Here is a 27,504-nt window from a genome sequence, read left to right on the forward strand (position 1 = left end):
AAATTACAAAGTACAGTAAGTACATTACAATTTTCTTTTTACCTGATGCCAACATGGCGACACACAAGAAGTAAACTAGCTAGCTACCAAGGTGAGAAGCTTAAGCAAATCCCATTTTAAAAGAAACTAAAGCTCCAGCCTTCCCACCAAAATCAGCTGTAGTGAGGGCTGCTGAGGCCATTAGTAGTGTTGGAGGAATGTGATATAAGAGGACCAGTTTGGCTGTCCTTCCTATCATTTTTGTGCTCATGTAGTTGAGATGCTTCTGGTCCAATATGCAGAAATCACTTGCAGTGGCACCAGCCCTGCTGTATAGTAGGCTCTTTGAATACATTTTGGGAAACATGAGGTGTGCACTAATGCCTTCCACCCTTGTTGGCATTTAAGGAGCTAGGTATAGCTGTTCTGACTACCTAAATAACTCTGTTGTTTGCAAGTGTGTTATTCTCGATCTGGATACATTGGAGTAGTATTTAAGCTAAGCATGTCCAAAAGTAGAACCACTGTGGGTTATGCAAACAACAACCACCAACAGGCCTGAGACACAACAGCTACAGCTTGCTGTAAGCTTGCTTACACCCAAAGCTGGCTTAAGATGAGGCCGAATGTCCACCTGGTAGAACTTATTCAGGCTAGAAGTCCAGGTGGCAACCTTGAATATGTGAGAGACAGTCTGAACCCAAAAAGCTCACAAAACACAAATAGCAGATTTAGTAGACTGCATCTTGTCAGGAAAAGATGGAACCTGAACCCTGGACCATGAGGTTGGATGATAGTCTGCCGAGTTACCTCAAGACGGTGGAACTAGAAACTGGAGCATTACAAGGTCCATCTTGGAAAACAAAGAACAAATAACCTGTCTGTAAAGGAAGTGGAGGTTAAGAGACAGAATCTACAGTTCCAACCACATCCAGTTAATTATAAGAAACTTCTTTTGGGTGAATTGGAAGTGGACCAAGTGACCGCATAAGGATGTCCTGGTTGGGTTAACAGATAGAAATTAACACAGACAGGAAGAACTGTGTTTCAACATCACCTTGAAAAGAATAGTGTCTTATGCACAACCATGAAGGGTTCCTTGCCTCATAAGACCATCAGTCCAGACATATGCCTCACCAAAGCAAAGGCTACAAAAGAACTATTTCAGATCCCATGGAGCCACAAGGAGGAGCTACATGGGGGCCCCTTTATGAGGTTCCTAATAAAAGAGTGAGAAGCCAAGGTCCTCCAAAACAAAATAGAAATGGGCTGTTGTATGGGTGTGAACATTTTCTAGCTTTGCACTGATCCTGTGGGCAGAAATGGGTGGGGCTACTACCATATGTGTGCTGCCATGTTGGCGTCAGGAAAGCAGGTTACACACAACCCTCTAATGGTCACCCACACTGCACAGATCAAATCAATAAAGAGTGAATTAAAAACTTCTGACTTGAATTTGCAGCACACCTCAAGCGCAAAAAAAAAAAATCTATATTTCTTCATGTACGCTTGTTGTATTTCTTTTAAATTGAACTGGAGTTTTGTAGTATAGTCAATTTAAATGAAAATTGTGTTAATTTATGAAATGTTTTACCCCAGGTTTTATAATAAAGAATAAAAAGTTGTACTGATATTAAATAAAATTTATTTGAAAAACAAATAATAAATACAAAAAATATCATAATATATCATTTAAACATGTAAATGTAAATATAAAAAAGGCTTGTACACATTATTTATTTTATCAGAGCTTTCTTTGGGCTGATGTTCGCATTTCCACACTTCAGCCAGCTGTTGCTCTTCAGTAAACGGGTGACTGTCTTTTTAGCAGTGCTGAATTCATACTGATGGTAACCAACAAAGAAATAAAGAAGTCCTAAAAAGAAGAACATGTATTTTTTTATTTGTGTTTTTGTCCTCTTTTAAAATCAATTTCATATTGTTTGCTCATATCAGTCTCAGTTTGACGTTTACACAAGTTTAAGGACGCTCTGCCTGCCTCATGTGACTGCACTAAACTAATCAACATGCACTAGTGTTAACTCAAGAGAGGAAGTGGATGAGAGTAGCATGCTCGAACACTAAAGCTGCCCATAGATAGACTAGAATTTGGCTGGGTCAGCAAGGAGCTGCGGAATTTCATGTATTGTATTGGCACTGTCGATCTACCAATCAACCTCTGTACAACCGCCCTGCTGGAAAATTTCCTCTTGATCAGTGCTGCAGACTAAAGCCTGGAACGTTGATTACTGTATTGTGACAGCATGGAAGTCTCCCTGCTGTCAGAATACAATGACACAGTGGGAGGATTCCCCCATCCACCTCGAATGTGTAGATGGGGGAATCGGGTCTTTTTTTTTTTGTTCGACCTGATGGTTGAACAAAAATAAAAAAAGACTCATCTATGGCCATTTAACCAAAAGTAGAGGGTAGGCTTTTTCATTACTGACAGTTAAATGGAGCAAAGGTCAGATCAGCCATAACACTATGACCATGCACCTAATATTGAGTATGACCCCCTTTTGTTAAAACAGCCCTGACCCATTGAGGCATTGACACCAAAGTAACATTCACATGAATGGCAGGACCCAAGGTTTCCCAGCAGAACATTGCCTAAAGCATCACACTGCCTCTGCCAACTTGCCTTCTTATACTGCATCCTGGTGCCATCTCTTCCCCAGGTAAGTGACGCACACGCACCCCACTATTCACATGATGTAAAAGAAAACGTGATCTATCAGACCAGGCCACCTTCTTCCATTGCTCTGTAGTCCAGTTCTGATGTAAATGTGACCATTGTAGAAGCTTTTGGCTGTGGACGCGGGTCACTATGGGCTTCACAGCCCCATACACAACAAACTGAGATGCCCATTTTTTCAGCTTTCACCACATCAACTTCATGGACAATATGTTCACTTTCTGCCTAATATAGCGCACCAATTTCCAGATGCAATTGTAACTAGATGTTCCCTTTACCTGTCAGTGGTCATAATGTGGCTGATCAGTGTATGTGTAAAACCTGTCAATGAACCTATTTGTTCCTCTATTTGTTCACTTTTGAAAAAATCATGTTGATTCTGACAGAAATCCAGTTAGCTTGTAAATTCCTGTGGACTCTGTAGCTTTACCTGAAGCAGTCACTTATGCACAAAATACCTTCGTGAACTACAGAACAGCCCCCCCATAGTATGGAGAACAGGAAGATTTTGCAGTCCTAACACACTTCCTGTTCTAGAGTGACAACACGGTTCCAATATAAATACTCTACAGTGAGTTGTCAGCACAGGAAGTGAGTTACTGGCAAGATAACAAGGTGAAAATAAAGGAAAACATGCCTGATAAAAGAAATGTCATCCAGCCACCATATCTAAGGGCTGGTAATTTGTAATTTATTATCTTTTTTTTTTCTTGAGCTTAAATAAACTTTAAATAGAACCTGTTGCTAGTATGAATTTGTTTTAAGGTACACCTAGAAGACAAAACCCATCATTCTTCTCAAAAGGAAATAATTATACATCATGCCACAAATCTTTTTGAATTCCTCCCTGAGTTTTTTACTTTAAGCTACTTTAACGTAAATATCCCTTTAAAACTTTAATATAATACTTGTCTTTATCATCTTGTCTTCCTGCTTAAGAAAATAGGTTTAGGAATATATGTTTATATTTGTTTAGGAAAATAGCTTAATTTCATTGCTGTGACTTGTAATGGGTCCCTAAATAAAATACACAGTTTTACTTTATTTACTTACTATCCTTTTGGAAAGCAGCTTGAACCTTAGTTCCAACACCAGGGAAGCCATCAATTATTTTCTGAGGTGTTACAGAATCCATCTTCTGCTTTTTTTTCATCAAAACTGCCAGAAAATAAGAGCAAAGTTACAGTAAACCATTCTTCAACATTTTTTGTGAATTTTTGTGAAAGTATTCTTTATTAAAGATCCTCAAATATGAAAATTAATTTCTTAACAATGCTTATACATGCAGAGGTGAATGAGTTCCTGCTGTGCTTTTACTGCTTGTTCGGAATATGTAATTATTTTAGGGTTTATAAAGATCTGGGCACATGTTAACTTTAAATTTTATATCATGTTATTTGATCTATACCAAGCAGCACCAATTAAAATGCCTCAATAATTTTAGATACATAAACTCTGGTCTTACCTCCAGAATTTGTCATCTACAAAGAAGTAGGTCTTTTCTGTGTTTTCATCATGGACTGCAGCATCAACTCTTCTAACAGTTCTGGGAAAGTCCAAGTCATATATGCTTTTGGGTGAATCCTTTGTGACTTGATAACAATTGATAACCCAATAATTAGCACCTAAATTTAAAAAAATAATAATATTGGGTTGATTAAAACCTAACATAACCCTTTTATTATCAAAAAACAAAAAACGTAATAAAAAAAAAAAAGTAATAAATTCCAGAATGTGCTTTGGCATACACTGAACCCAACAGGGGCACAAAAAAGGCATTATCTACTAATAGTAGGATAGAGTATACTATCTCCACAAAATTCCACAGACAAATAGGATGTACACACCTTTACAAATAAGAAGTTGGTCCTTTTGTTTGTACTCATAAGCAGCTTGAATATGATTTGGAAGGGTAGGCCAAAATGTCTTGATTAAATGATGCTCAGTCTTTGAATTCTGGGAAATCTGGCGTCAAAAAGTTCTAGAAAATACAGAGGGGTTAAAATATCAATTTAAGTCACAGGAGACTACTGCAGCAACATAATCCTTCTACATTTATCTTAATTCTTCACTATTTTTTGTAACATGTTTACAAAGGTCATTAGAATGTAGCCTTCAATTGTTCCATCTTTTCAAACTAACGATATTGTTATTTCTTTAAAAATCAATTTCTTTCCAGCCCTTTTAATTCATCTTTGAATTTATGAAATATGTGCGCTGTCCATTGCACTTTTTCGTCTAATAGCGTGTACACACGGGCGGACTTTTCGGCATCAAAGGTCCGACGGTCTTTCCGACTTTCGACAGACTTTTGTCGGACTTCCGACGGACTTTCGAATGAACGGACTTGCCTACACACGATCACACCAAAGTCCGACGGATTCGTACGTGATAACGTACGACCGGACTAAAATAAGGAAGTTGATAGCCAGTAGCCAATAGCTGCCCTAGCGTCGATTTTCATCCGTTGGACAAACGAGCGGATTTTTCGACCGGACTCGAGTCTGTCGGAAAGATTTGAAACATCTTCCAAATCTAAAGTCCGTCTGATTTTTGACTGAAAAAGTCCGCTGCAGGTCCGATGAAGTCCGTTCAAAAAGTCCACCCGTGTGTACACGACATGAGGGATACTAGGGAGTATCTCAACCTTCTCAACACAGAGGAACCTTTGAAACAACCTTCCAGTCCCAGGAAACCCCTGCTAAAAATTACTATATCTACAACTCATAATACATTATTGTGATGGTTAGTTAGAAGAATTCTCCTTATATGTGTGGTCATTGGCAAGAATTACCCCCTTACAAATAGCTAAAAAGATCAACAGTATCAGCAGTGGCGGCCGCCCAATACAGGGCGCCACCCCCCTAATCCATGCGCCCGGCCCCTAATCTACATGCAGGGCAACGGATGCATGGATTCCAATGGGTGTTTTTATTTTGAAGCACATGATGAGAGGCTGGGGCTCTAATTAGCTTCAAAAAAGGGTGGACTCGGGGAGCAGAGCACTGCACCCTGAGCCCACCCAGTTGTTATTATCTTCCTGCTTCTCCAATCAGGAAGTGGGAAGAGCGTGATTAGCCAAGAGTAGAAGCAATCATATTGGCTGGGTAGGGGGGGGATGTACAGGAAGATCTGGGACTTGGGAGATGGTCACCCAGAGCAATCTCTCAGTGCTCTGCATCGGCGCCGATGGGGTGGTCAAGTCGTTTGTTTGACGTCTCCTCCAAGCTGGAGCACCAGCCGCCACTGGGTGTCAGTGGGAACTTATCTGAGAAGCAGAAATTGCTTCCCCGCTCAAACAAGATCCTATCCTCAATTCTGTCTTACCATCTACACCTGAAATCGTATTTTGAAGATCAAAAGCTCTTAGGAGCCTGATAGCACCTAGTAGAGTAGTAGAAAAAAACCCGAACCAAACAAAGTCCACCATCAGCCCCTGGACATCCCTGTTTGACCAGAGAGTAAATTTCAGATGTGGTGTTAGAAACTGTGGAACATGCGATTTCACGTCACATCGTAAAAAGGAGGTTTTAGGATCTGACGGTCATACCCATAAAATCAGCCAGTTCATCAATTGTGGCACTTCCTATTTGGTCTATGGGCTAGTCTGCCCATGTGGCCTATTGTATGTTGGGCGTACAATACGTCCACTAAGGACAAGATTTAGTGAGCATAAATGCAATATTATCAACAGCAACTCATACGACCAGTCCACAAAAAACAAGAAATGCCACAATTTTTCAGTGCCCAGACATTTTAAGGAATGCCACGACGGTAATCCAACAGGCCTCAAGGTGTTTGGCATCGAAGCCATCCAAAAAGATGAAGACACGGGGAGGAGATTTTGGAGACCCTGTAGGCAAGAATCTTTTTGGATTTTTACACTTGGATCCATGTCTCCGGTCGGAATGAACGAAGACCTGGAAGTACATGGTGCAATCTAGATGTAGATACTACAAGCCCGCCCTTGGTCCTGCCCCCTGTCAGCTTTTAAAGAAGCACATCTTTCTCCCCCTTTACATTATCCATGTTCTTCATGGACGGCGACGGACAAGGCATCTTACAAGTACATGACTGGGCACATTTAGAGACACCTCTTATCCCCCACGATATTGAATTTCTGGCCTCCGAAGGACGTCCGCAGGCTGCAGCTTCCTCATCAGCTCCTGTCACAGGTCTGTCATCCAGTCTTCCCCCACATGCCCGTAGCTCCCCTCATCTTCTCATCCTATGCAGTTATTCTCAACACCCATCTCAGCCTTCCTGGGAGCCCCCTCCAAATTATATCCTACCTGCTCCATCCCTGCTTTCTTTCTGATCCTCTTCCTCTGTAGGTCCACCGGACAGTCCCATCCCTGTAAGAAGGACAACCCTGCACTCACACTTTTGCTGCTATAGGTAGGTGCTACTCAGTTGTTTTTCCACCTGCATCCATCTGTATGTCACCCTTTCCTAGATCATTCAGCTCCTCTGAGGACCCTCCACACACGCAATCCCCTGCATGTATAGTCCATTTACTTTGTCATACTTTTCACTGATCTGTTCACTACTATGACAATCCCCATTTCACAGAAAGAATGCACGTCTAGGCATATGTACACAGGTACAGAGAATTAACTATTCTACATTTGATAAGTCTCCCCACTAACCACTCCTCCCTTTGCGCAAATGCATTGGTCCATATGTCTATACAGACTGGTTTTCACCCTTCAAAGCTCTGATGAAGAGGTTATCCTCGAAACGCATCAGCCAACTTTTTAGTATTTGCCCCTGTTTGGGCATGGTCCACTTGTAACACTACAAGCGTGTATATATATATATATATATATATATATATATATATATATATATATATATATATATATATATACTATATATATATACTAATATATATATATATATATATATATATATATATATATATATTGTAACCCCTTCTTATAAAACGTAGTATGTTTTTATTATTATGTTTTCTTTCATGTATGTATTTTATTATTTATGAATAAACTGTAGGATTTGATGCCAGTGTCTGATCTTGCGCCTTCCATCCATCCTTCCCACACTGATTAGATAAATTTACTTATCCTTATAAAGAGTTAACTTTCAATCAGGTCATACTCAACCCATAGGCTCACAGTGAGACAGAGAAGCAGCATAGAACAGTCACAGTATGTTACTAGTAAGCAGGGAGCACATAATAAGCAAATATGGCTGCATCCATTTAAATATATGACTATTTACAAGCAATAAACATAAATGTGCTGTTCTCAGACCAACACAGACTGGTCATATTAAAGGAAGTATCTTCTAAGAGAGTTAAGAAGACCGACATTACTGAAATCTCCACCTGAAAAAGCAAGTTGATTGGCTACCATACTGGCCCTCTGGCTTCGATACTGTGAGTCACTGATCTGGAACTCATAGGCAGATAAAGGACAGGGGTGTACAAAATATTGCAGTCAGTGGTTTAACATTACAGCCAGGCAGTTAACATTTTTAGAAATAAATCAGTAGTGGCAGCCAGGTGTACTTTAGGCTCATCGCACTCTCATATACAGTATAGTAAAAAAAAACGTAAAACAAAATAAAATTCTCATTAAAGTAAAAAAAAAAAAAAACATTTAAAAATGAATTTAAGGTTAAAGCTTACTTGTTGGTGAAGAATAACATCTCTCCCCGCAGAGTTGTCACAGCATCAAAAGTGATTGGTTTGCAGGAAGAACGAGTGCTTGGTGGTTGTGTAGCTACTGGAACTTCTCTGGCTCCTGTAATAAAGTACCAAGGGTAAATGTTATGCCCCAGCAACCTTTTCTATAAATTGTAGAGTCACCCATTCACTTCCTAATAGAGTCTTGTAGTGATGTTCTGTCTCTTACCATAGAGTGACTGAATTCCTCTAATTTCATCATCAGGCAGGTGGAATTCACTGGGCTCAGTGAAGTGGTAGGTTGGGTACATGAGAGCACTTGGATCGTTAGAGTGTGAGAGACCCAAGGCATGGCCAAATTCATGAGCAGCCACAAGGAACAAGTTATAACCTTAAATGAAATAAACAAATTAGAATGGGCACTCTTAATGAATGTATTATAGCTGTAACATATCTAAGTAGTGGGCACCATGCAACAGCTTAAGTTATCATACTCCTAACTCAAGAAAATAGTTTTTTCATTATATAAGTTTAATATTGTAGTAATTATAAATATTTTGTAAATTACTGAGCACCGAAAAAAAACCTCACCTTTAGATCGACTAGTCCATGTTTCATCTTCATCAAAATGAGCATCTCCTCCGATTCCAGTACCTGGGGCAAAAGCATGTGCCAGAGTTCCATGCTCACCATCAAATGGATAGTAGTCATTGTGCGCCATAAAGAAAAAAACAAAATATAAAATGCATCTCTCTGTGTGTTATAAAGGTTCAGTCTGATATGGCATGACATTGACGTATGAACATACCTTGTGCTGCAAATGAGATCTCAATATCAGCAACACTGTTGTAAATTCGAGTAAAGGTCAAGGGGGTCACATTTGTCCAAACCTGAAAGGCTCTCTGGATAGCTGCATCCACCTCGGCAACGGTCATGTCCGGTGTGTAATTCACTATTCTGAGTAAAGAAATCAATTTGTTCTATTATTTCAAATTCTTTGTGAAGGGACATTGCCTTAGAACCACCCATTGTCCTATTTGGACTATATATATGTATATTTGTAGGATTTATATGGTCCTATATATACCTTTTATTCATCCACACATCCTCCATTCATAGAGCACCTTTCATATTGCTGGAAGCTATAGCATAGCTTCTTTGAATGGAGGAGGGGAGCAGAAAGAGCTAACATAATCAGCACTCTTGACAAGTGCCTATGATGGGTCCAACTGCTCATATTGAGCCACGCAGCACGTAAGATTTCTGTTGCCGGGGTAATGAAGATTTAAACGCAGCCACCAGCATAAGGGACACTTCACATTTAAGTGTAAGTACCGTTCCTTGTGCTAATTTTTAAAAAAATACAAAATAAACGAAAGCTTTAAGGGAAGGGAACTTTATTTTCTAGACATATCTCATCAGAACAGCTAACCCTATTAGAAGATTTTTCCTCCGTTCCTGTTCAGATGATATCTATAATATTTTTAATTTCCCACCACTTTCCTTACTGGTGACAGTGGGCATCAAGAAAAACAAAGAGAGTGAATCTCCACAGCAGTGAAAGACAGTCATAAAAATACCTGACAGAGGTACTAATACTGAATCTCCCCTTTCCAATTAAAAACAAAAAAGGTTTTGGCCTGAGATACAATTATGAACTAAGCATTACTGATGTTATCTCATAATTTGCTGTCGTATTGTTCAGAACCCTAACCCTAAAGAAATGTTCTTTACCTGTATGTCAGTACTCTTGTCTTCCATCCCGAGTTTCCTGGGAATACACTGTATTCACCCACATCGACAAACCCACACCTGGGTTGCTGCATCATTTCCATGGTGTCTAAGTCAAGTGTTCCGGTCACCTTCAAACCAAAGGACTCCTGCATCTGGCGAATCTTCTCTGTAAACTGACTATTTTTCTTTCTGGACTGGCGAACCCCATCTGTTTTAAGGTTGTAGTATTTTTTCAAATACTCCTGTAGAGGTATAAAAAAATTATCTCTGTTGTAAATGTTATTTTTATAAAGGGGTTCAGGAGGGAATATGGTAAAAGTATGGATAAAACAGAAAGTCGTCATTAAAATGGAATATCATTAACCAGTTGCCGACCAGCCGCCGTTATTATAGTGCGGCAAGGCAGAGAGGGTTCCACCGCTCAGGTAGGCTCAAATCAGTGGGAAGAAAAAACAAGCAACATCCTTCAAAGGGAGAGTCCCAGGTGCTGGCTGATGCAAAGTAAGGCAGAGAAGAAGGGAGAGATCTGGAAGCCGCACACCGGTCTGATGATAAGTGCCTTTATTGATAAAAAAGCTGGATCATGGAGGTATACAAAACACTACAGCAGAAGTGTACAGGGATCAGCTGACGCATTTCGCACTCACAACAAGTGCTTACTCATTATACTGCAGCAGGTCGGCACGTTCCCGGGAGCCATCGTAGCTGTACGTCGGCTCCTTTCAGCGGGATAGCAGGCGCGCGTGCGTCACGATGACTGCCGGCCACGAGCAATCGTGGGCACGAGAGGCAGAACAGGGACGTGTGTGTGTAAACACACAAATCCCTGTTCTGTCCTGAGAGGAGATGCAGATCGTGATTTCCTAATAGCTAGGAACCACGATCTGTCACCCCCTCTAGTCAGTCCCCTCCCCCTCCAGTTAGAACACACAGTCAGGGAACACAGTTAACCCCTTGATCGCCCCTAGTGTTAACCCCTTCCCTGCCAGTGACATTTATACAGTAATCAGTGTATTTTTATAGTACCGATCGCTGTATAATTGTCATTCGTCCCAAAAATGTGTCAAAAGTGTCCGATGTGCCCGCCATAATGTTGCAGTCACTATAAAAATCGCAGATCGCCGCCATTACTAGTAAAAATAATAATAATAATGCCATAAATCTATCCTCTTTTCTGTAGACGCTATAGCAAACCAATCAATATACGCTTATTGCGATTTTTTTACTAAAAATATGTAGACGAATACATATAAACTGAGGAAATTTTTTTTTTTAATAAAATATGTGGGATATTTATTAGAGAAAAAAGTAAAAGATATTGTGGTTTTTTTTCAAAATTATCGCTCTTCTTTTGTTTATAGCGCAAAAAATAAAAAACGCAGAGACGATCAAATACCACCAAAAGAATGCTCTATTTGAGGGAAAATGGACGACAATTTTGTTTAGGTACAGCATCCCACGACAGCGCAATTGTCAGTTAAAGCGACCCAGTGCCAAATCGCAAAAAATGGTCCGGTCATTGAGCAGCCAAATCTTCCGGGGCTGAAGTGGTTAAAGTGGTTGTAAACCCTTTACAAACACTCTATACTACAGGCAAGCCTATATTTCGGCTTTCCTGTAGCTGCACTGGATATCTTCTAAACCTGCACAGTTTAGGTGATATCCCTGTATTTGCATGTGCCAACGTCATCGGCACATACACACTTAAGCCAACTGAATCAATGGCACGTACGTGCCGTTGCTTTAGTTGTATTGTGCCATACCCGGCGGCTCCCGCGCGCCGTTCTCCACACACCGTTCTGTTCCAATTTTGATGCTTATAAATAAAATGTGTTCATTGTTTAGCGATGGAGAAATACTTAATCAAGTCTGGAACTCTGAAAGAGAAACTGTAAGATGAAAAGCAAGGAAGCAAGCGAAAGTACAAAGAAGATTACAATCGCTTCAATCTGATGTATTCTCGAAAGCAGGAACATCCTTCACATTAAATTTAAAATGAAACAATGAATACATGTAAAAATAAATAAGTTCTTCACCACAAAAATTGTTGGGTCTTTTCAGGTGAGCCGTGAAAATTTTTAGATCTTTTAGGTGCGCCCTAAGACAAAAAAGTTTGAGAAACACTGACCTAGATCAATAAATTAAATCTCCATTGGCTTATTGTGTTATAATAGGCCTCTATGAGTAAATTTCAGCCACATAGAGAGTCAGACTTGTCTGGTAGATGTTCACTAAAAGAAGGTTACAGGAAGGTGCAACCACTATACAGCACTACTCAACAAGACGCATAGACTGTGATAATAATATGGTAATAATAATAATATTAATAGTAATAAAAGTAAAAAGTATGATTCAGGGGCAGATCCAGAGTCTAGTCTCGCACTGCCAGAAAATAAGGCTACTTTCACACTGGGGCGGGCGTCGGCGGTAAAGCGGCGCTATTTTTAGCGCCGTTTTAGCGCCGCTAATTGGACGCTAGCGGGGTGGTTTTATCCCATTTATTTCTACTGAGACACACAGCCGCTATATCCCAATATGACATGCTGGTGCGGGTCCTTGAATAAACCCTGCCTGCATTCTGGGATCCACAAGCATGACATATTGGGATATAGCGGCTGTGTGTCACAGTAGAAATAAATGGGATGCAGGCATTGGGATGCATGTAACACTTTATGCATCCCCAAGCCAGTAAAAGACAGCCCTGCATGTTAGACGCATGTCTGCTGCACGCCCTGTGTAAATGAAGCCTAAAGATGAATTTTTCTGTCATTCTATATCATCATTATTATCATGATAATCACACAATACAGGTGCTGTGGCTCAACGCACCTGTACTGTGTGATTATCATGATGATAATGATGATGATTGGTAATTGTAATATGACACAAGGAGGGGGTTAATGTACTCACTGATGTATTACTGACCAGTGGCAATTAATGAACCCCTTTGTGCTGCATTAGTGGCACTAGTGGCAGTGTTTATAAACCCCTTCATGCTGTAGCATAAAAGGGGTTAATTAACATTGATAGTGCCACTGTCATTAATGCTGCACAGAGGGGTTAATTGCCACTGGTCAGTAATACATCAGTGAGTACATTAACCCCCTCCATGTGTCATATTACAATTACCATTGTAAATTATTTAACCCCCACCCAAAGCGTTAACCTCTTCACAAGGAGTTAACTCATTAACATAAGAATGCCCGCCATAGCTAATTAACATAACAATGCCCGTCATCGCTCATTAACATAACAATGCCCGCCGGGTGGAGATCACTGAACTGATGGGCCCAGGGAATATATTTTAGGCCACCTGGGACTTTGGGAGAGCCAGGGGAAGCAGAAATAAAGTCCCTGCAGCTGCATTTAGAAGCCTCGTAATGCAAATCTGCTGAGGTGGCGGAGGGAGAAAGCCTTGGAGTCAGTACTATTTTCTGGGGGGGGGGGCAATTGCCCCGTTGCCCCCCCTGGATCCGCCCTTGGTGTGATTTGCCCCATTCAGGTATATCATTATAAGAAATACGAAAGAAACAAGGTTTTTAAAACAAGATTTACATTAGGTTAATTACTTTATATGAATATTAAAAAACAAAAAACAGATAAGGCTATACTTTCCCTTTAATATACTCACTTCAGCAAACTTGGCGTTCTTTTCATTGTCCTGTGAAGTTTCAGCTGGAAAAGCTGAGCAGTATGCTACTGAAAGTAGCAAGATGAGAAGCAAGCTCTTCATTTCTGGAAGTCTTAAGATCTCTTAGGCTGCTTTCACGCTGGGGCGGTAGGGGGCATACCGCATACCGCGGTATTCGGTCGCTAGCGGTGCGGTTTTAACCCCCCGCTGGCGGCTGAAAAAGGGTTAAAACCGCTCGTATAGCGCGGCTATAGCCGCAGTATTGCCGCGGTATAGCCGCGCTGTCCCATTGATTTCAATGGGCAGGAGCGGTTTAGGAGCGGTGAATACACAGCTCCTTCACCGCTCCAAAGATGCGGCTGGCAGGAGTTTTTTTCTTCTCCTGTCAGCGCACCGCTTCAGTGTGAAAGCCCTCGGGCTTTCACACTGAACAAACAGCAACTGCTGTTTTGGGTCAGTTTGCAGGCGCTATTTTTGTCGCAATAACGCCTGCAAACCGCCCCAGTGTGAAAGGGGTCTTAGGGTTCTCAAAAGTGTCTGCTTTTCTGAGTCCCTGGGCTGTCCTTTTAGGCTCCATTCACACTAGCGCGTTTTTTGATGCATTTTGCATTTTGCAGAAATGCATGGGAATTTTTTAACATGGGTTCCTATGGAACATGTTCACATCAATGCTTTTTTGTATCTCTGCGTTTTTGGAAAGGGTCGGGGACTTTTTTTCATGCAAAAAGCAGCGTTTTGCATGTAATGGATTTCAATGGACAAGCATCAAAAACGCAAGTGCACCGTTTTTGCAGCGTTTTTGCAGCGTTTTTGATGCGTTTTTGGTGCATTTTTGCCGTTTTTTTTATTTTTTTTATTTTTTTTTTTTTGTAATTTTTTTTTAAGACTGTAAAAAAAATGAAAAAAAAAAACGCAAATCGCGGCAAAAACGCGGCAAAAACGCCGCAAAAACGCTACAAAAACGCTGCTCAAAAACGTGGCAAGCATGAAAAAAAAACCTCCAAAAACGCTCAAAAGCAACATGCATAGGTGTGAATCGAGCCTTATACCATACCTGGATGCCTGAGCCAGTCTGCAGAAGGTGACTCACCATTTAAAACTTCCACCTTCACAGCAAAAAAACAAAAAACAAAAACAAAAATGCCATTTTCTGACAAGTTATAACAAAGTGCAAACTATGTAAAGCCCACTCTTGTGCAACATGTTTTCTTCATACATGATAAATGATTAGGAAAAAGGTATGAAGCTTTCAAAATGGACATGGTGGTTAATTTGTTATAATTTTTATATACATTATACAAACGGAATTAAATGAATTAGGTAAAAAAAATGAATTCTAAATAACAATAATAAGAATAATACAAAGTATGCTTTAAATTTTGTTAATAATGCAAATACTACTGTTACTACTAACAATAATAATAACAATAATAATTATTATTGTATTATTACTGTGCACTTTTCTTTTATCTTTTTCAAAGGATAGAATGATGTAAACAAAATCAGAAAATGGTGTTTTACAGCCAAAAATTGTCCTCTGTTAAAACCTCCACACTCCTCTTCTGCAAATATTGCACTTTCATACCCTCAGTACTCCTCTTCTGCATATACTGCCCACTTTCAAACCCTCTGTACTCTTCTACAAATAGTGACCAGTGCCAAGCCCTCCACACTTGTGTCTTGCACATACTACATGCTATTACAATCCCCCTCCGCATTTCTCTCCTGCACATACTGGCCACTGTCATACCCTCCCTTACTGCCTGATATCAGACCCTCTGTACTTCTCCCCTGCACATACTGCCTGCTCTCATACCCACCACTCCTCTCTTGCACATACTATGCACTGTTATAACACTTCAATAAGAAGCAAGCTTACTTCAGCTAATTGCAGTGCAGAGGATGTTTTTCCAGTCTTTTGAAGTGTAAGAAGACAATGACTCTCATATGCTCAGCCTCTGCGAGAAACCAACACTGATTGAGAGAAAATAGTGGGGAGGGTCTAGCTAGGACTAAACTAACTAGCGCTAAACAGGAGGAGAGGACAGAGAAAGATGCCAAAATCACATTAGTAAACAGGTTGTTGTGGCCCAAAACTGCCACTAGATGTCAGCATACCACAAAGAGAGATTTGGTAGGCGTTAATCAAAGTGTCTATAACTGCCTTGGATATGCCAATTCGGGATTGGCTGAAGAGTGCTATATCATTCAATCCAGATTCCAGGGCCAACCAGCAAAACCCTGAACAGTATATCTCAGCAGAGATGGACCCTTTCTGTAAGTTATGCAGGGCTGATTCAGTAGCAGCATGATCTGAGTCATCTTATGCACCAAACTCAGTCTGTTGTTGTTTTTTGATACTAAACCTTAGTTATGTGCATGGTATCTATATCTGTGCTTCTAGTAGCAGTGCAATACCTATTTGCTTAACCTGGTGTGTCGGCGGGACTGAGGTTGTTCTCAGAGTCAAGACAGAAGAACAGAGATCCCAATCTATCAACGGCTCTTATGGGGGTAGCGCTACAGTATGTATCTCTGTACCTCATCTATGACATAGTTACATAGTAGGTGAGGTTGAAAAAAGACACAAGTCCATCAAGTCCAACTTATGTGTGTGATTATATGTCAGTATTACATTGTATACCCCTCTATGCTGTGGTCGTTCAGGTGCTTATCTAATAGTTTTTTTAAACTATCGATACTCCCCGCTGGGACCACCGCCTGTGGAAGGGAATTCCACATCCTTGCCGCTCTTACAGTAAAGAAACCTCTAAGTAGTTTAAGGTTAAACCTCCTTTCTTCTAATTTTAACAGGTGGCCACGTGTCTTGTTAACCTCCCTGGCGGTATTCCCGAGTGTGGCTTGAGGTGGATTTTCAATACCAAAAGCGGCAACCCTGAGCCACAATCGGAATCGCATCGCAGGATCCAGGCAAAGTTACTTACCTTGTCCCCAGGATCCTGCGATGTCTCCCTGCTGTGTGTGCGAGCCGTGAACTCCACTTGATCTATCACAGTGCCAAGCTCCGTTCCCTGCGAGTATTGAGACGCACGGGGACGGAGCACAGTGCCAAATTCAAAAAGTCAAAAACACAATACACATACAGTACACTGTAATGTTACAGATTACATTACTGTATTACATCATTTCACCTCCCTTTTGTCCCTAGTGGTTTGTCCAATGCCCTGCATGATGTTTTATATTGTAAATACTGTTCTTTCTGCCTGGAAAATGGAGATTGTCCATAGCAACCAAAAAGTGTCCCTTTACTTCAAAAGCAGTTTTAGACCAGCAAATAAACAGCAATAATAAATTAGAATCACTTGCAGAATTGAGTGATAGTGATTTGTGGGGAAATTCATCACCAAACACTGAAAGTAATGACAATGACAATTCTGCAACTGAGCAAATTTCAGTGTTTTTGATTTGATTACATTATTGAATAATTTTTATTATATTATTATTTGTTATAATTATTTATAGTTATTTATTATATTATAACTTATGATTTTGTGTTTCAAACTTTATCATACCCGGGATGTCTACTAGACTCTTGTTTGGACAGATTTAAGTGTGTTATTCCTAAGAATTACAGGTCTACAATATAAAACGCCACATTTCCATGCAAAACATTGTACCTCTTTGAGCATCAAAAAATCTGAAAAAAATCATACCGCCGGAGAGGTTAAACTCCCTTCCGCAAAAAAGTTTTATCCCTATTGTGGGGTCACCAGTACGGTATATATGAATTGAAATCATATCCCCTCCCAAGCGTCTCTTCTCTAGAGAGAATAAGTTCAGTGCTCGCAACCTTTCCTCATAACTAACATCCTCCAGACCCTTTATTAGCTTTGTTGCCCTTCTTTGTACTTGCTTCATTTTTAGTACATCCTTCCTGAGGACTGGTGCCCGGAACTGGACAGCATACTCTAGGTGCGGCCGGACCAGAGTCTTGTAGAGCGGGAGAATTATTGTTTTATCTCTGGAGTTGATCCCCTTTTTAATGCATGCCAATATTCTGTTTGCTTTGTTACCAGCAGCTTGGCATTGCATGCCATTGCTGAGCCTATCATCTACTAGGACCCCCAGGTCCTTTTCCATTCTAGATCCCCCCAGAGGTTCTCCCCCCAGTGTATAGATTGAATTCATATTTTTGCCACCCAAATGCATTATTTTTTATTTTTCGACACGTGGCTCTCATTTGAGGATTGGCCGAAATCATATCAGTTAAAAAGTGTTTTAGGCATTCATCCCAGTCTTCCTCAGTCAATGATGGAATATCATCTTGTCACTTCTGAAAGAGAGAAGTCAACCTAGACCTATAAGCAGTAGTTAGCCTAAGGTATAGGCAGGGGAGTTGTTTTAATTAGTTTATCAGTTAATAGCAAACTTTCTATAAGGTAAGAATTTAAAGTTATCTGAACAGGAAATTGTGCACCTATTGCCTGTCTCAGCTGTAAAATGTGGAATAACATGGAATTGGGTAGTTGGAAGGGGGATTTACATCCGGTGGCATGATATATTTTAGAGTCTTTAGTCCATCGCTAGCCCAAAGTTGAGGGTCTGGAATATTACATAAGTGGGGAAAAGTGGGATTCTCCCGAAAATGAGTGTGTGGCGAAGAAGTGTCTTCAGGTTTATATCTTGCTCTAGCCTGTCTCTAGACTGTAAGAGTTATTTTAATGGGAGTGGTAATGGCAGGGTTAGAGCGCGGGCCTCAAAAGGACAGATTGCTCAGTTCTTAGTATGATCCCAAAAGTGTAGCTTCCAAAGTTACTGCTGCATTGTCTCAGGGTAGGGCAAAGCACCAGAGCACTGAAAGCAGAACTCCAGACCAGTAATAGGTTAGAAAATTAGGGAGAGCTGGGCCACCTTCAGTTACAGGTGATTGTAGGGCAAACTTAAAACAGAAGTATGGCCAAAGCTTTTTTGGACATACTTCTCTTGTGGGTTACAGGAGTCCACTTATTTCTGCACTCCTGTGACCCTGATTCATCCAATACAGTCCAGACACAGTTCAGGCTCTGCAGGGATCCAGACTTTAAGGTCGGGATCCACCCAGGAACTTGTACCGGCAGCTGGCTCAGACTCTCAGCACGCCACTGAGAGCCTGAGCCAGCTACTTCCATCCCCTCTACAGCCTGGTGCTCCAACGAGCGATGGATGGGCACAGCAGAAGGCTGGCTGCTCAGTAAAGACTGCTCAGTTTTTGGTCTTAGAATGGGGGGGGCAGCTGCAGCATTGGACAGATGCTGCAGCTATATAGTTGAGTATGGGTGTGTTTTTTTTTTTTTTCATTTCCCACACTTCTCCTTTAACTGATCTAGGAGTCTTTTCTGGCCATAAAAAGGAAGAATTCATTTGTCAGTTTTGCCAAAAAAGGTTTTGGTAATGGGACAGGAGTTTGTTGAAAAAAATAAAGAAATTTCAGTAGAAATTTTTTTTTTTTGAGAAGGTTTACCAGACCTACTGGGGTTAGAGGAAGAGACTTCCATGTTGTGCATTTACAGGCAAGACGGCCTATAGGCAGTTAAGGTGTAAAGCAATTATTTACCCAATGCTTTATAATAAAGAACAAAAAGTTGTACTTATATCATAAAAAATTTATTTTATAAACATAATATATAATATATTATCATAATTTATAAGTTAAACAAATGAATGCAAATATTGCAAAGGCAGTAAACATAAATTATTTTATAAGAGCTTTCTTTGGGCTGACCACTCTGTTGTTATTCACATTTCCACACTTCAGCCAGCTGTTGCTCTTCAGTAAACGGGTGACTCTCTTTTTAGCGGTGCTGAATTCGTACTGACGGGAAGCATCAAAGAAATAAAGTAGTTCTGAAAAGAAAAAAAAAATATTTTGTTTTATCTGTTTTTTCCCTTCTTTTTTAAAAAATGAAGTCATTTCATATTGGAGGATGAGTAACATGATCCCCCTCCACACTTAATAAAAAGTAGAGGGTAAGTGGAAATGCCCCAAAATGACTAGATTTTGGATAAGGATCTTTAATCTAATACACTCAGTAACGGAGGTGAACATCCCCACAAAGCCTGAAATTGCTCTTTTTCAGAAACTAGACATTTAGGCTCCTAAACACCAGAAAAAAAACACATCCTACATTATCCAGCATTTGCCATTGCTAGGTGTTGGAACCAGTGGTTGGTCTCACATGAATACTAAACTGGATAATTATTAACGATAAACTCATATGTACCCTCAATTATACCCAGTCAAAGTTTGATAAGATCTAGAAGCCTTGGCTGCAGTACCCAAAGAGTCTAGTCTAGTGCGACCTGGGGATCTTGGTCACATCTTTTCTATTTCAGTCCTTTCTCTCTAAACCTTCTTCTTGTCTACCCCTTGCCCTGCCTCCTCCTTCCTTCCTTTGGATGACAAAGTAAAATTTCTACTTTATGGTAATGTGTTTTTGTTTAGGTGTTTGGTGCTAGTTAGACAGCAGGCGAGGTTGTCGAATAAGAGAGATGACCACATTATAACCTCTCGCGTTCTAGCAATTGTTGAGATGTAATGGTACTTCTCTTCTTTAACCGAATGCTTTGTCTTTGCTATATTGGTTAATCCATGAAGGGAATCTGTACCCAATTTTCTTTCTACTTTTCCCCCTCATGGGGGTTCTGTTTTGTTAAATGCATAAAATCTTAATAAAAAGATTGGAATCTAAAAAGTAGAGGGTAATCTTTTTCACGACTGGCAGTTAAATGGAGCAGAGCTGAGTATGTGCTGCTGGGAAATCATTAAAATGTGTGGAAAACCAGCGAGCTTCTCTTATGTGATCCTTTTTTGTCTGTTAAAATACACCATTAAAGTGCACAAAAACCTGATAATCCTGCAAGAAATCCAGTGAGCTTGTGGAAGCAGTGTTGTGATCCCAGAACATAATACCTGTGATTTGTGAACACAGAACACCTCCATCTATAGTATGGATAAGAGGAAGGAGATTGTGTAGTCCTAACACACTTCCTGTCTTTTATAGATACTTTACAGTAATTTGTCAATAAAGAAAGTGTCTTACTGGCAGGATCACCAGGTGAAAATATAGATAAAAATGTCCAATAAAAGAAAAGAGAGGCAGCCTGACATCTAAGGATTGGTAAGCTGAACTGTATATTTTTCTTGAGTTTGCATATACTTTAAAGTGGTTCTAAAGGCTGAAGGTTTTTAACTGTCATGCATTTTATGCATGACGGTAAAAAAATCTTCTGTATGCAGCAGCCCCCCCAGGCTCCCCCAATCCTTACCTGACCTACCTCTGATCCAGTGATGTTCACGATTGACACGGCTGTCCCGGGACTCTCCCTCCTCATTGGTTGAGACAGCAGCATGAGACCATTGGCTCTCATTGCTGTCAAATACAGGCAGTGAGCCAATGAGGAGAGAACAGGGGCGGAGTGGAGCAGTGGCTCTATGTGTCATATGGACGCATAGAGCAGCAGCCCGGGAGCGAGCCCTCAGCATTGTCCTCAGGGCATGTAGCTTTTTCTGGGGCCATTGATCGAGGGGGAGGAGCCAGGAGCGACGACGGCGGACCCGAAAAGAAAAGGATCAGAGCTGCTCTGTGCAAAATCATTGAATAGATCAGGTAAGTATAAATTAAAAAAAAAAACCCTGAAGCTTTATTATCACTTTAAATGGAACTTGTTGCTTTGCCCTGCATGGCTAAAAGCATGGATTTGTTTTATGGTACACCTAATAAACAAGATCCATCATTCTTCTTGCAGGAAATGAGTTACACTCAATTGCACAAATCTTTTGTTTTCCTGCTGAGTTTTTACTTTGAGCTACAAAAAACTAAAACTTGTTTTATCATCTTGTTTTCCTGCTGAATGTTTAGAAAGACGTGTTTATTTTATTGGTCTGACTCATAAGGGGTCCCTACATAAAATACACAGTTCTACTATATTTACTTACCATCATTTAGGAAAACAGCATGAACCCTATTTCCAACACCAGGGAAGACATCAATTATTTTCTTAGGAGTTACAGAATCCATCGTCTGCTTCTCTTCATCAAAACTGAAAAATAACAGACAGGTTAGAAGAAACGATTTTCCAACATTTGCATGAATTATTGTGAAGTTATTCATTTGCTAATTTCCTTGAAGATGAAAATGTATTTCTTCACAATGCTTATAGATGCAGAGGTGAAGTAGTTCACTCCTTGTTTAGAATATGTAAGTACTGTAGTGTGCACGATCTGGGCACATGTTAATTTTAAATACTATATCATTTTATTTTATCCGTACCAAGCAACCCCAATAAAATCCCTCCATGATTTTAGATAAAAGTGTCACATAAACTGGTCTTACCTCCAGAATTTGTCATCTACAAAGAAGTAGGTCTTATCTGTGTTTTCATCATGGACTGCAGCATCAATTCTCCTAACAGTTCTGGGAAAGCCCAAGTCATAGATGCTTTTTGGTGAATCCTTTGTGATTTCATAACCATTAATAACCCAATATTTAGCACCTAATTAAAAAAAAGAAAAAAAGAATATTGGGTTGACTAAAATATAATAATCCATTTATTAGCAAAAAAAAACAATACTTCATACATTCCAGAATATGCTTGGGCATGCATTGTATTCAACAGGAGCACACATAAAGATGTTATCTTCTAACAACTAAATAGATTATACTATGTCCATAAAATTCCACAGAAAAATAAGAAGTACACACCTTTGAAGACAATAACCCTGTCCTTTTCTTTGTATTCGTAAGCAGCTTGAATGTGATTTGGAAGGGCAGGCCAAAATGATTTGATTAAATGATGCTCGGCCAGAGAATCGGGAGAAATCTGACGCCAGAGCGTTCTAGAAAATATAAATGAGTTAAATGATTAGTTTCTCTATGCACAGCTGCACCAGATTTTGCACTCCAATTTTAGTAAATCAACTCCAGTCACTGTGGAGCACTACTAGGCAGGAATCACATAATAAGCAAATATGTACTTTAAACTCATTACATTCTTATATAGAGTATATCTAAAAATAATGTAAAACATCATAAATTCTCATTAAACTAAAAATAAAAAAATATATTTAATTAAAGTTTAAAGCTTACTTGTTGGTGAAGAATAATATCTCTCCGCGCAAAGTTGTCACAGCATCAAAAGTGATTGGCTTGCAGGAAGAAGGAGTGCTTGGTGGTTGTGGTTGTACTGGGACTTCTCTGGCTCCTGTAATAAAGTACCAAATGTTATGTCACAGCAACCTTCTATAACTTGTAGAGTCATCCATTCTCTTCCTAATAGAATCTGGTAGTGATTTTCTTTCTCTTACCATAGAGTGACTGAATTCCTCTAACGTCATCGTCAGGCAGGTGAAATTCACTGGGTTCAATGAAGTGGTAAGTTGGGTACATGAGGGCGCTGGGATCGTTAGAGTGAAAGAGACCCAAGGAATGACCAAATTCATGAGCAGCCACAAGGAACAAGTTATAACCTTAAATGAAAAAAATAAAATAAAAAATGGGCACTGTCAATAATTGTACTGAAGCTGTATCATATCTAAGCAGGCGGCACCATCCAATTACTTTAGTTAGCATATTCTAATTAAAGAAAACTATTTTTCATTATATAACTATAATCTTGCAGTGATTACAATTATTGTGTATATTACTGAACAGAGGGAAAAAAACTCACCTCTAGATCCACTAGTCCATGTTTCATCTTCATCAAAGTGAGCATCTCCTCCGATTCCATTACTTGGAGCAAAAGCATGTGCCAGAGTTCCATGTGGACCATCAAATGGCCAATAGTCATTGTGCACTGTAGAAAAACAAAATGTAAAATTTATCTCTCTGTGTGTTATAAAGGTTCAGCCTGATATGGCATGACATTGACTTATGAACATACCTTGTGCTGCAAATGAGATCTCAATATCAGCAAGACTGTCGTAAATTCGAGTAAAGGTCAAGGGGGTCACATCACTCCAAACCTGGAAGGCTCTCTGGATAGCTGTATCCACCTCAGCAGCGGGCATGTCTGGGGTGTAATTTACTATTCTAAATAAAAAAAAATACGATTGGTCTATTATTTCAAATTATTTGTAAAGGGGGATTACCATAGAACCACCCATTGTCCTATATGATTAATGTGCTAGTTACTATCAGAATGATTTTCATATGTGTAGAGCATCCAGTATGACCAAATCAACTGTTTAATATTATGTAACATTTCAGTCTGATGGAGGCTGATGTCAGTGTGCTTTGCAGGTGTACAACCTTACTTGAGAGGGCCATATTCAGGAAAGAGGTTAAAGTCAACCAAAGTAGAACCAATGTCTGGTTGATCTTTGTTTTTGAGTATACTGATGAAGAAATTTCTCCTTGTTTCCTGTCCCAGAGATACAACAGGAAGTGGGGAGGAAATCTCTTAAGCGTGGGGAGATTTCCTTCCTTGATATAGCCATCTAAACAGTTGTCCACATTGGAAGATTTTCCCTCTATTACTGTTCAGATATCAACTTTAAAATATTTATTGACAATGACTATCGATACAGGGAGAGTAAATCTTCCCAGCAGTGTAATAAACAATCATAAAAAAACTAACATACTAATCCTCCCATCCCAAATAAAAACCAAAAAGGTTTTGGCTGGATATACATTTATGAGATAAACATGACTGAAGTTAACTTGCAATCTACTATCACGTTATCCTCCCGAACCCTACAAATATATTACTGTCTATGAAGGTAACACAATAGAATTTTTTTTACCTGTATGTCAGGTCTCTCTTCTTCCATCCAGAGTTTCCTGGGAATATGCTGTATTCACCCACATCAACAAACCCACACCTGGGTTGCTGCATCATTTCCATAGTGTCTGAGTCAAGACTTCCCGTCACCTCCAAACCAAAGAAATTCTGCATCTCCCGTATCTTCTCTGAAAATTGACTGGTCGTTTTCTTCCTGGACTGGCGCACCCCATCTGTCTTAAGGTTGTAGTATTTTTTCAAATATTCCTGCAGATTAAAAAAAAAAATCTCTCTTAATTTTATCCTTATATTATTAAGGGCTTTAGAAACAAATATGGCAAATGTATAGATGAAACAGAAAGACGTCATTAAAATGGAACATCATTAAAGATTCATCCAACATCGTGTAAAAGATTGAAAATTTGTTATAATATAAATGATAATGATTGATTCACCACTGGTGAATGTTTGCTGAAGGTCACATTCACCGCTTTGTAAATGTGTCCTTTTGTGGATTTTTTAATGTTATTCTAATGTGGTCTTAAATAAATGAAATGTCCATTGGCTCTCTGTGTTATAATATGCCTCTATGAGTAAGAGTTTAAATACATAGAAAGTTTGTAAATTTTGGTCAGACTTATCTAGTAGATGTTCACTAAGGGTATATTAAAGAGGAACTCTCTCCCTTCCTCCATTTTTTCCCCCCTACTTACCAGGGAACTACATTTTATTTGCCTAGCAAACAAAATCAAAAAAATAGATGGATATTTGTGTAGCAGAGGGAGGGGGCAAGGTGCAGAGGAGGAAACATATTTTTAAGACTAAAGATCCCAGCACTACTTATCAAGAAGCACAGAGAACATTAGTAATTGTAAAAAGTATGACTTGCCCCGATCACATATACAGATTATAAGAAATATAATAGGAAGAAGGTTTTTAAACACATTGCCAAGATTAAATTGATCCCTTTCATACGAGTATAAAAAAACAGATAAGGCTATACTTTCCCTTTAATATACTCACTTCAGCAAACTTGGCGTTCTCTTCATTGTCCTGTGAAGTTTCAGCTGCAAAAGCCGAGCAGTATGCTACTGAAAGTAGCACGACGAGAAACAAGCTCTTCATTTCTGGAAGTCTTATGGTCCCTCAGGGTTCTCAATAGTTTCTGATTTCCTATGATATTCTGAGTCCCCGGCTTGTTCTTTTATACCGTACCTGGAATCATGAGCCAATCTGCAGAAAGTGACTCACCGTTTACAACTTCCGCCAATCACAGCAAAAAGTAAACTTCATTCTCTGACAACAAGTTATGACAAAGTGCAAACTAAGTAAAGCCCACTCTTGTGCAACATTTCTTCCTTATACATGATTAATGGTCAGGAAGAGGTTTTGTTGTGAAGCTTGCAAATAGGACTTTGTGGTTATTTTCTTTTTTTAATTTTCAAATATTTAAAAAAGTAAAATATGAATGAATTTGATTTAAAAAAAAAAATAGTAAAATCTACATAATAATCATCATAATAATAATAATACAAATTATATTTAAATTATGTTAATACTAATGAAAAACTACTACTACTAATACTTCTATTGCTAATACTACTACTGCTAATACTACTACTACTACTACACCACTCCTACTACTACTGCTAATATTAATAGTAATAATAATAATAATAACAACAACAATAATAATAATAATAATAATTTTTATTATTTTGCTAATTTATTTTATCTTTTTAGAAGGAAAGTATGATGTAAACAAGATGATGTTTTTCAGCCCAATACTGTTTAACCCTCCACATTCCTCTCCTGTACATACTACCCTCTGACATACTCTCTGTACTTCTCTGCAAATACTGCCCAATGTTATAACCTCCACAATCTTCTCCTGCCCTTACTGCCCTCTATAATACCCTCTGTACTTTTCTTCTGCAAATACTGTCTTCTGTCATACCCTCCATACTCTTATCCTATACTTACCACCCACTGTTGTACCCTTTGTACTCCTCTCCTGCACATACTGCCCACTGTCATACCTGCAACACTCTTCTTCTGCACATACTGTCTGCTAAGACACTCTTCCTTCCTTCTACAAATGTTTCTTATAGCCTCAACCTTTCCCCCTCTGGAACATGTACACTTTTGCAAGTCTTAAAGTAGAACTATAGGCAAAACTTTTTTTTTAATTTAGGATAGAGCAAGGGAGGGTTATAACCTGTCAATTTTTTTTTCCGCCATCTTTGTCCCATTGCGGAGATTTCCCTTCACTTCCTGTCCCATAGCTAAACAGGAAGTGAGAGGAGAGAGAATCATAGTTTTAGAGCAAGTCTGTTGGAAAGACTCAATTTAGGCGCCACATCCCTTGTTGCAAGAATAACATAGAAGGAGAGAAATTGGGACTTTTAAAGCGCACACATATACAAAATTTAGAAAAATAGAAAATGTGTTGAATTAAAAATACATATGTGAAAAAAGGGTAAAACCACAGTACATCAGTAACAAATATCAACATGGGTAAATTGTCTCTCTACATGTTTCGCCATTCACGGCTTCTTCAGGAGATTCTGATAGAATAAACTCTGTGTGTATAGACTGATCACTATAATAGAAAAGTATACAAATAAAAAAAAATAATAAATTGTGAAATTCTAAATTCTAAATTACGTTCTCTTTTCTAAATTGTGTTTTTTTATTTGTATACTTTTCTATTATAGTGATCAGTCTATACACACAGAGTTTATTGTAACAGAATCTCCTGAAGAAGCCATGAATGGCGAAACATGTAGAGAGACAATTTACCCATGTTGATATTTGTTACTGATGTACTATGGTTTAACCCTTTTTTCACATATGTATTATTAATTCAATAAATTCTCTATTTTTCTAAATTTTGTATCTGTGTGCGCTTTAAAAGTCCCAATTTCTCTCCTTCTATGTTATTTAGGAAGTGAGAGGAAATCCCTGCAAATTAAGGGAATTCCTTGGGGACTCCCAGGTTTACCTGAACTAGTGTCCCCATTGAAAGATTTCCCCTCTATTACTTTTCTGGGGACAACCCAAAATGTTGTGATTTTCTTCTACTTTCACTTTCAA

At 39.2% G+C, this 27,504-nt stretch overlaps 1 protein-coding gene and 1 pseudogene across 1 annotated transcript; both read right to left on the minus strand.

Moving 5' to 3' along the window:
* Positions 1-1,683: 1,683 nt before the first annotated feature.
* LOC141126986 (matrix metalloproteinase-18-like) lies at positions 1,684-13,816 on the minus strand (annotated as a pseudogene).
* A 5,455-nt stretch (positions 13,817-19,271) lies between these two features.
* LOC141126987 (matrix metalloproteinase-18-like) lies at positions 19,272-25,683 on the minus strand. Its single transcript, XM_073613081.1, has 10 exons — positions 25,432-25,683; positions 24,431-24,675; positions 23,569-23,717; positions 23,356-23,481; positions 22,994-23,155; positions 22,776-22,890; positions 22,392-22,525; positions 22,023-22,182; positions 21,626-21,729; positions 19,272-19,533 (listed from the first exon to the last, which is right to left on the minus strand). Exons 1-10 carry the CDS (start codon positions 25,531-25,533, stop codon positions 19,382-19,384), a joined length of 1,449 nt encoding a protein of 482 aa, XP_073469182.1. The 5' UTR covers positions 25,534-25,683; the 3' UTR covers positions 19,272-19,381.
* Between the last annotated feature and the right edge of the window lie 1,821 nt (positions 25,684-27,504).

The sequence above is a fragment of the Aquarana catesbeiana genome, linkage group LG02 (assembly GCF_042186555.1).
Source record: "Aquarana catesbeiana isolate 2022-GZ linkage group LG02, ASM4218655v1, whole genome shotgun sequence".
In the NCBI taxonomy this organism is placed as follows: domain Eukaryota; kingdom Metazoa; phylum Chordata; class Amphibia; order Anura; family Ranidae; genus Aquarana; species Aquarana catesbeiana.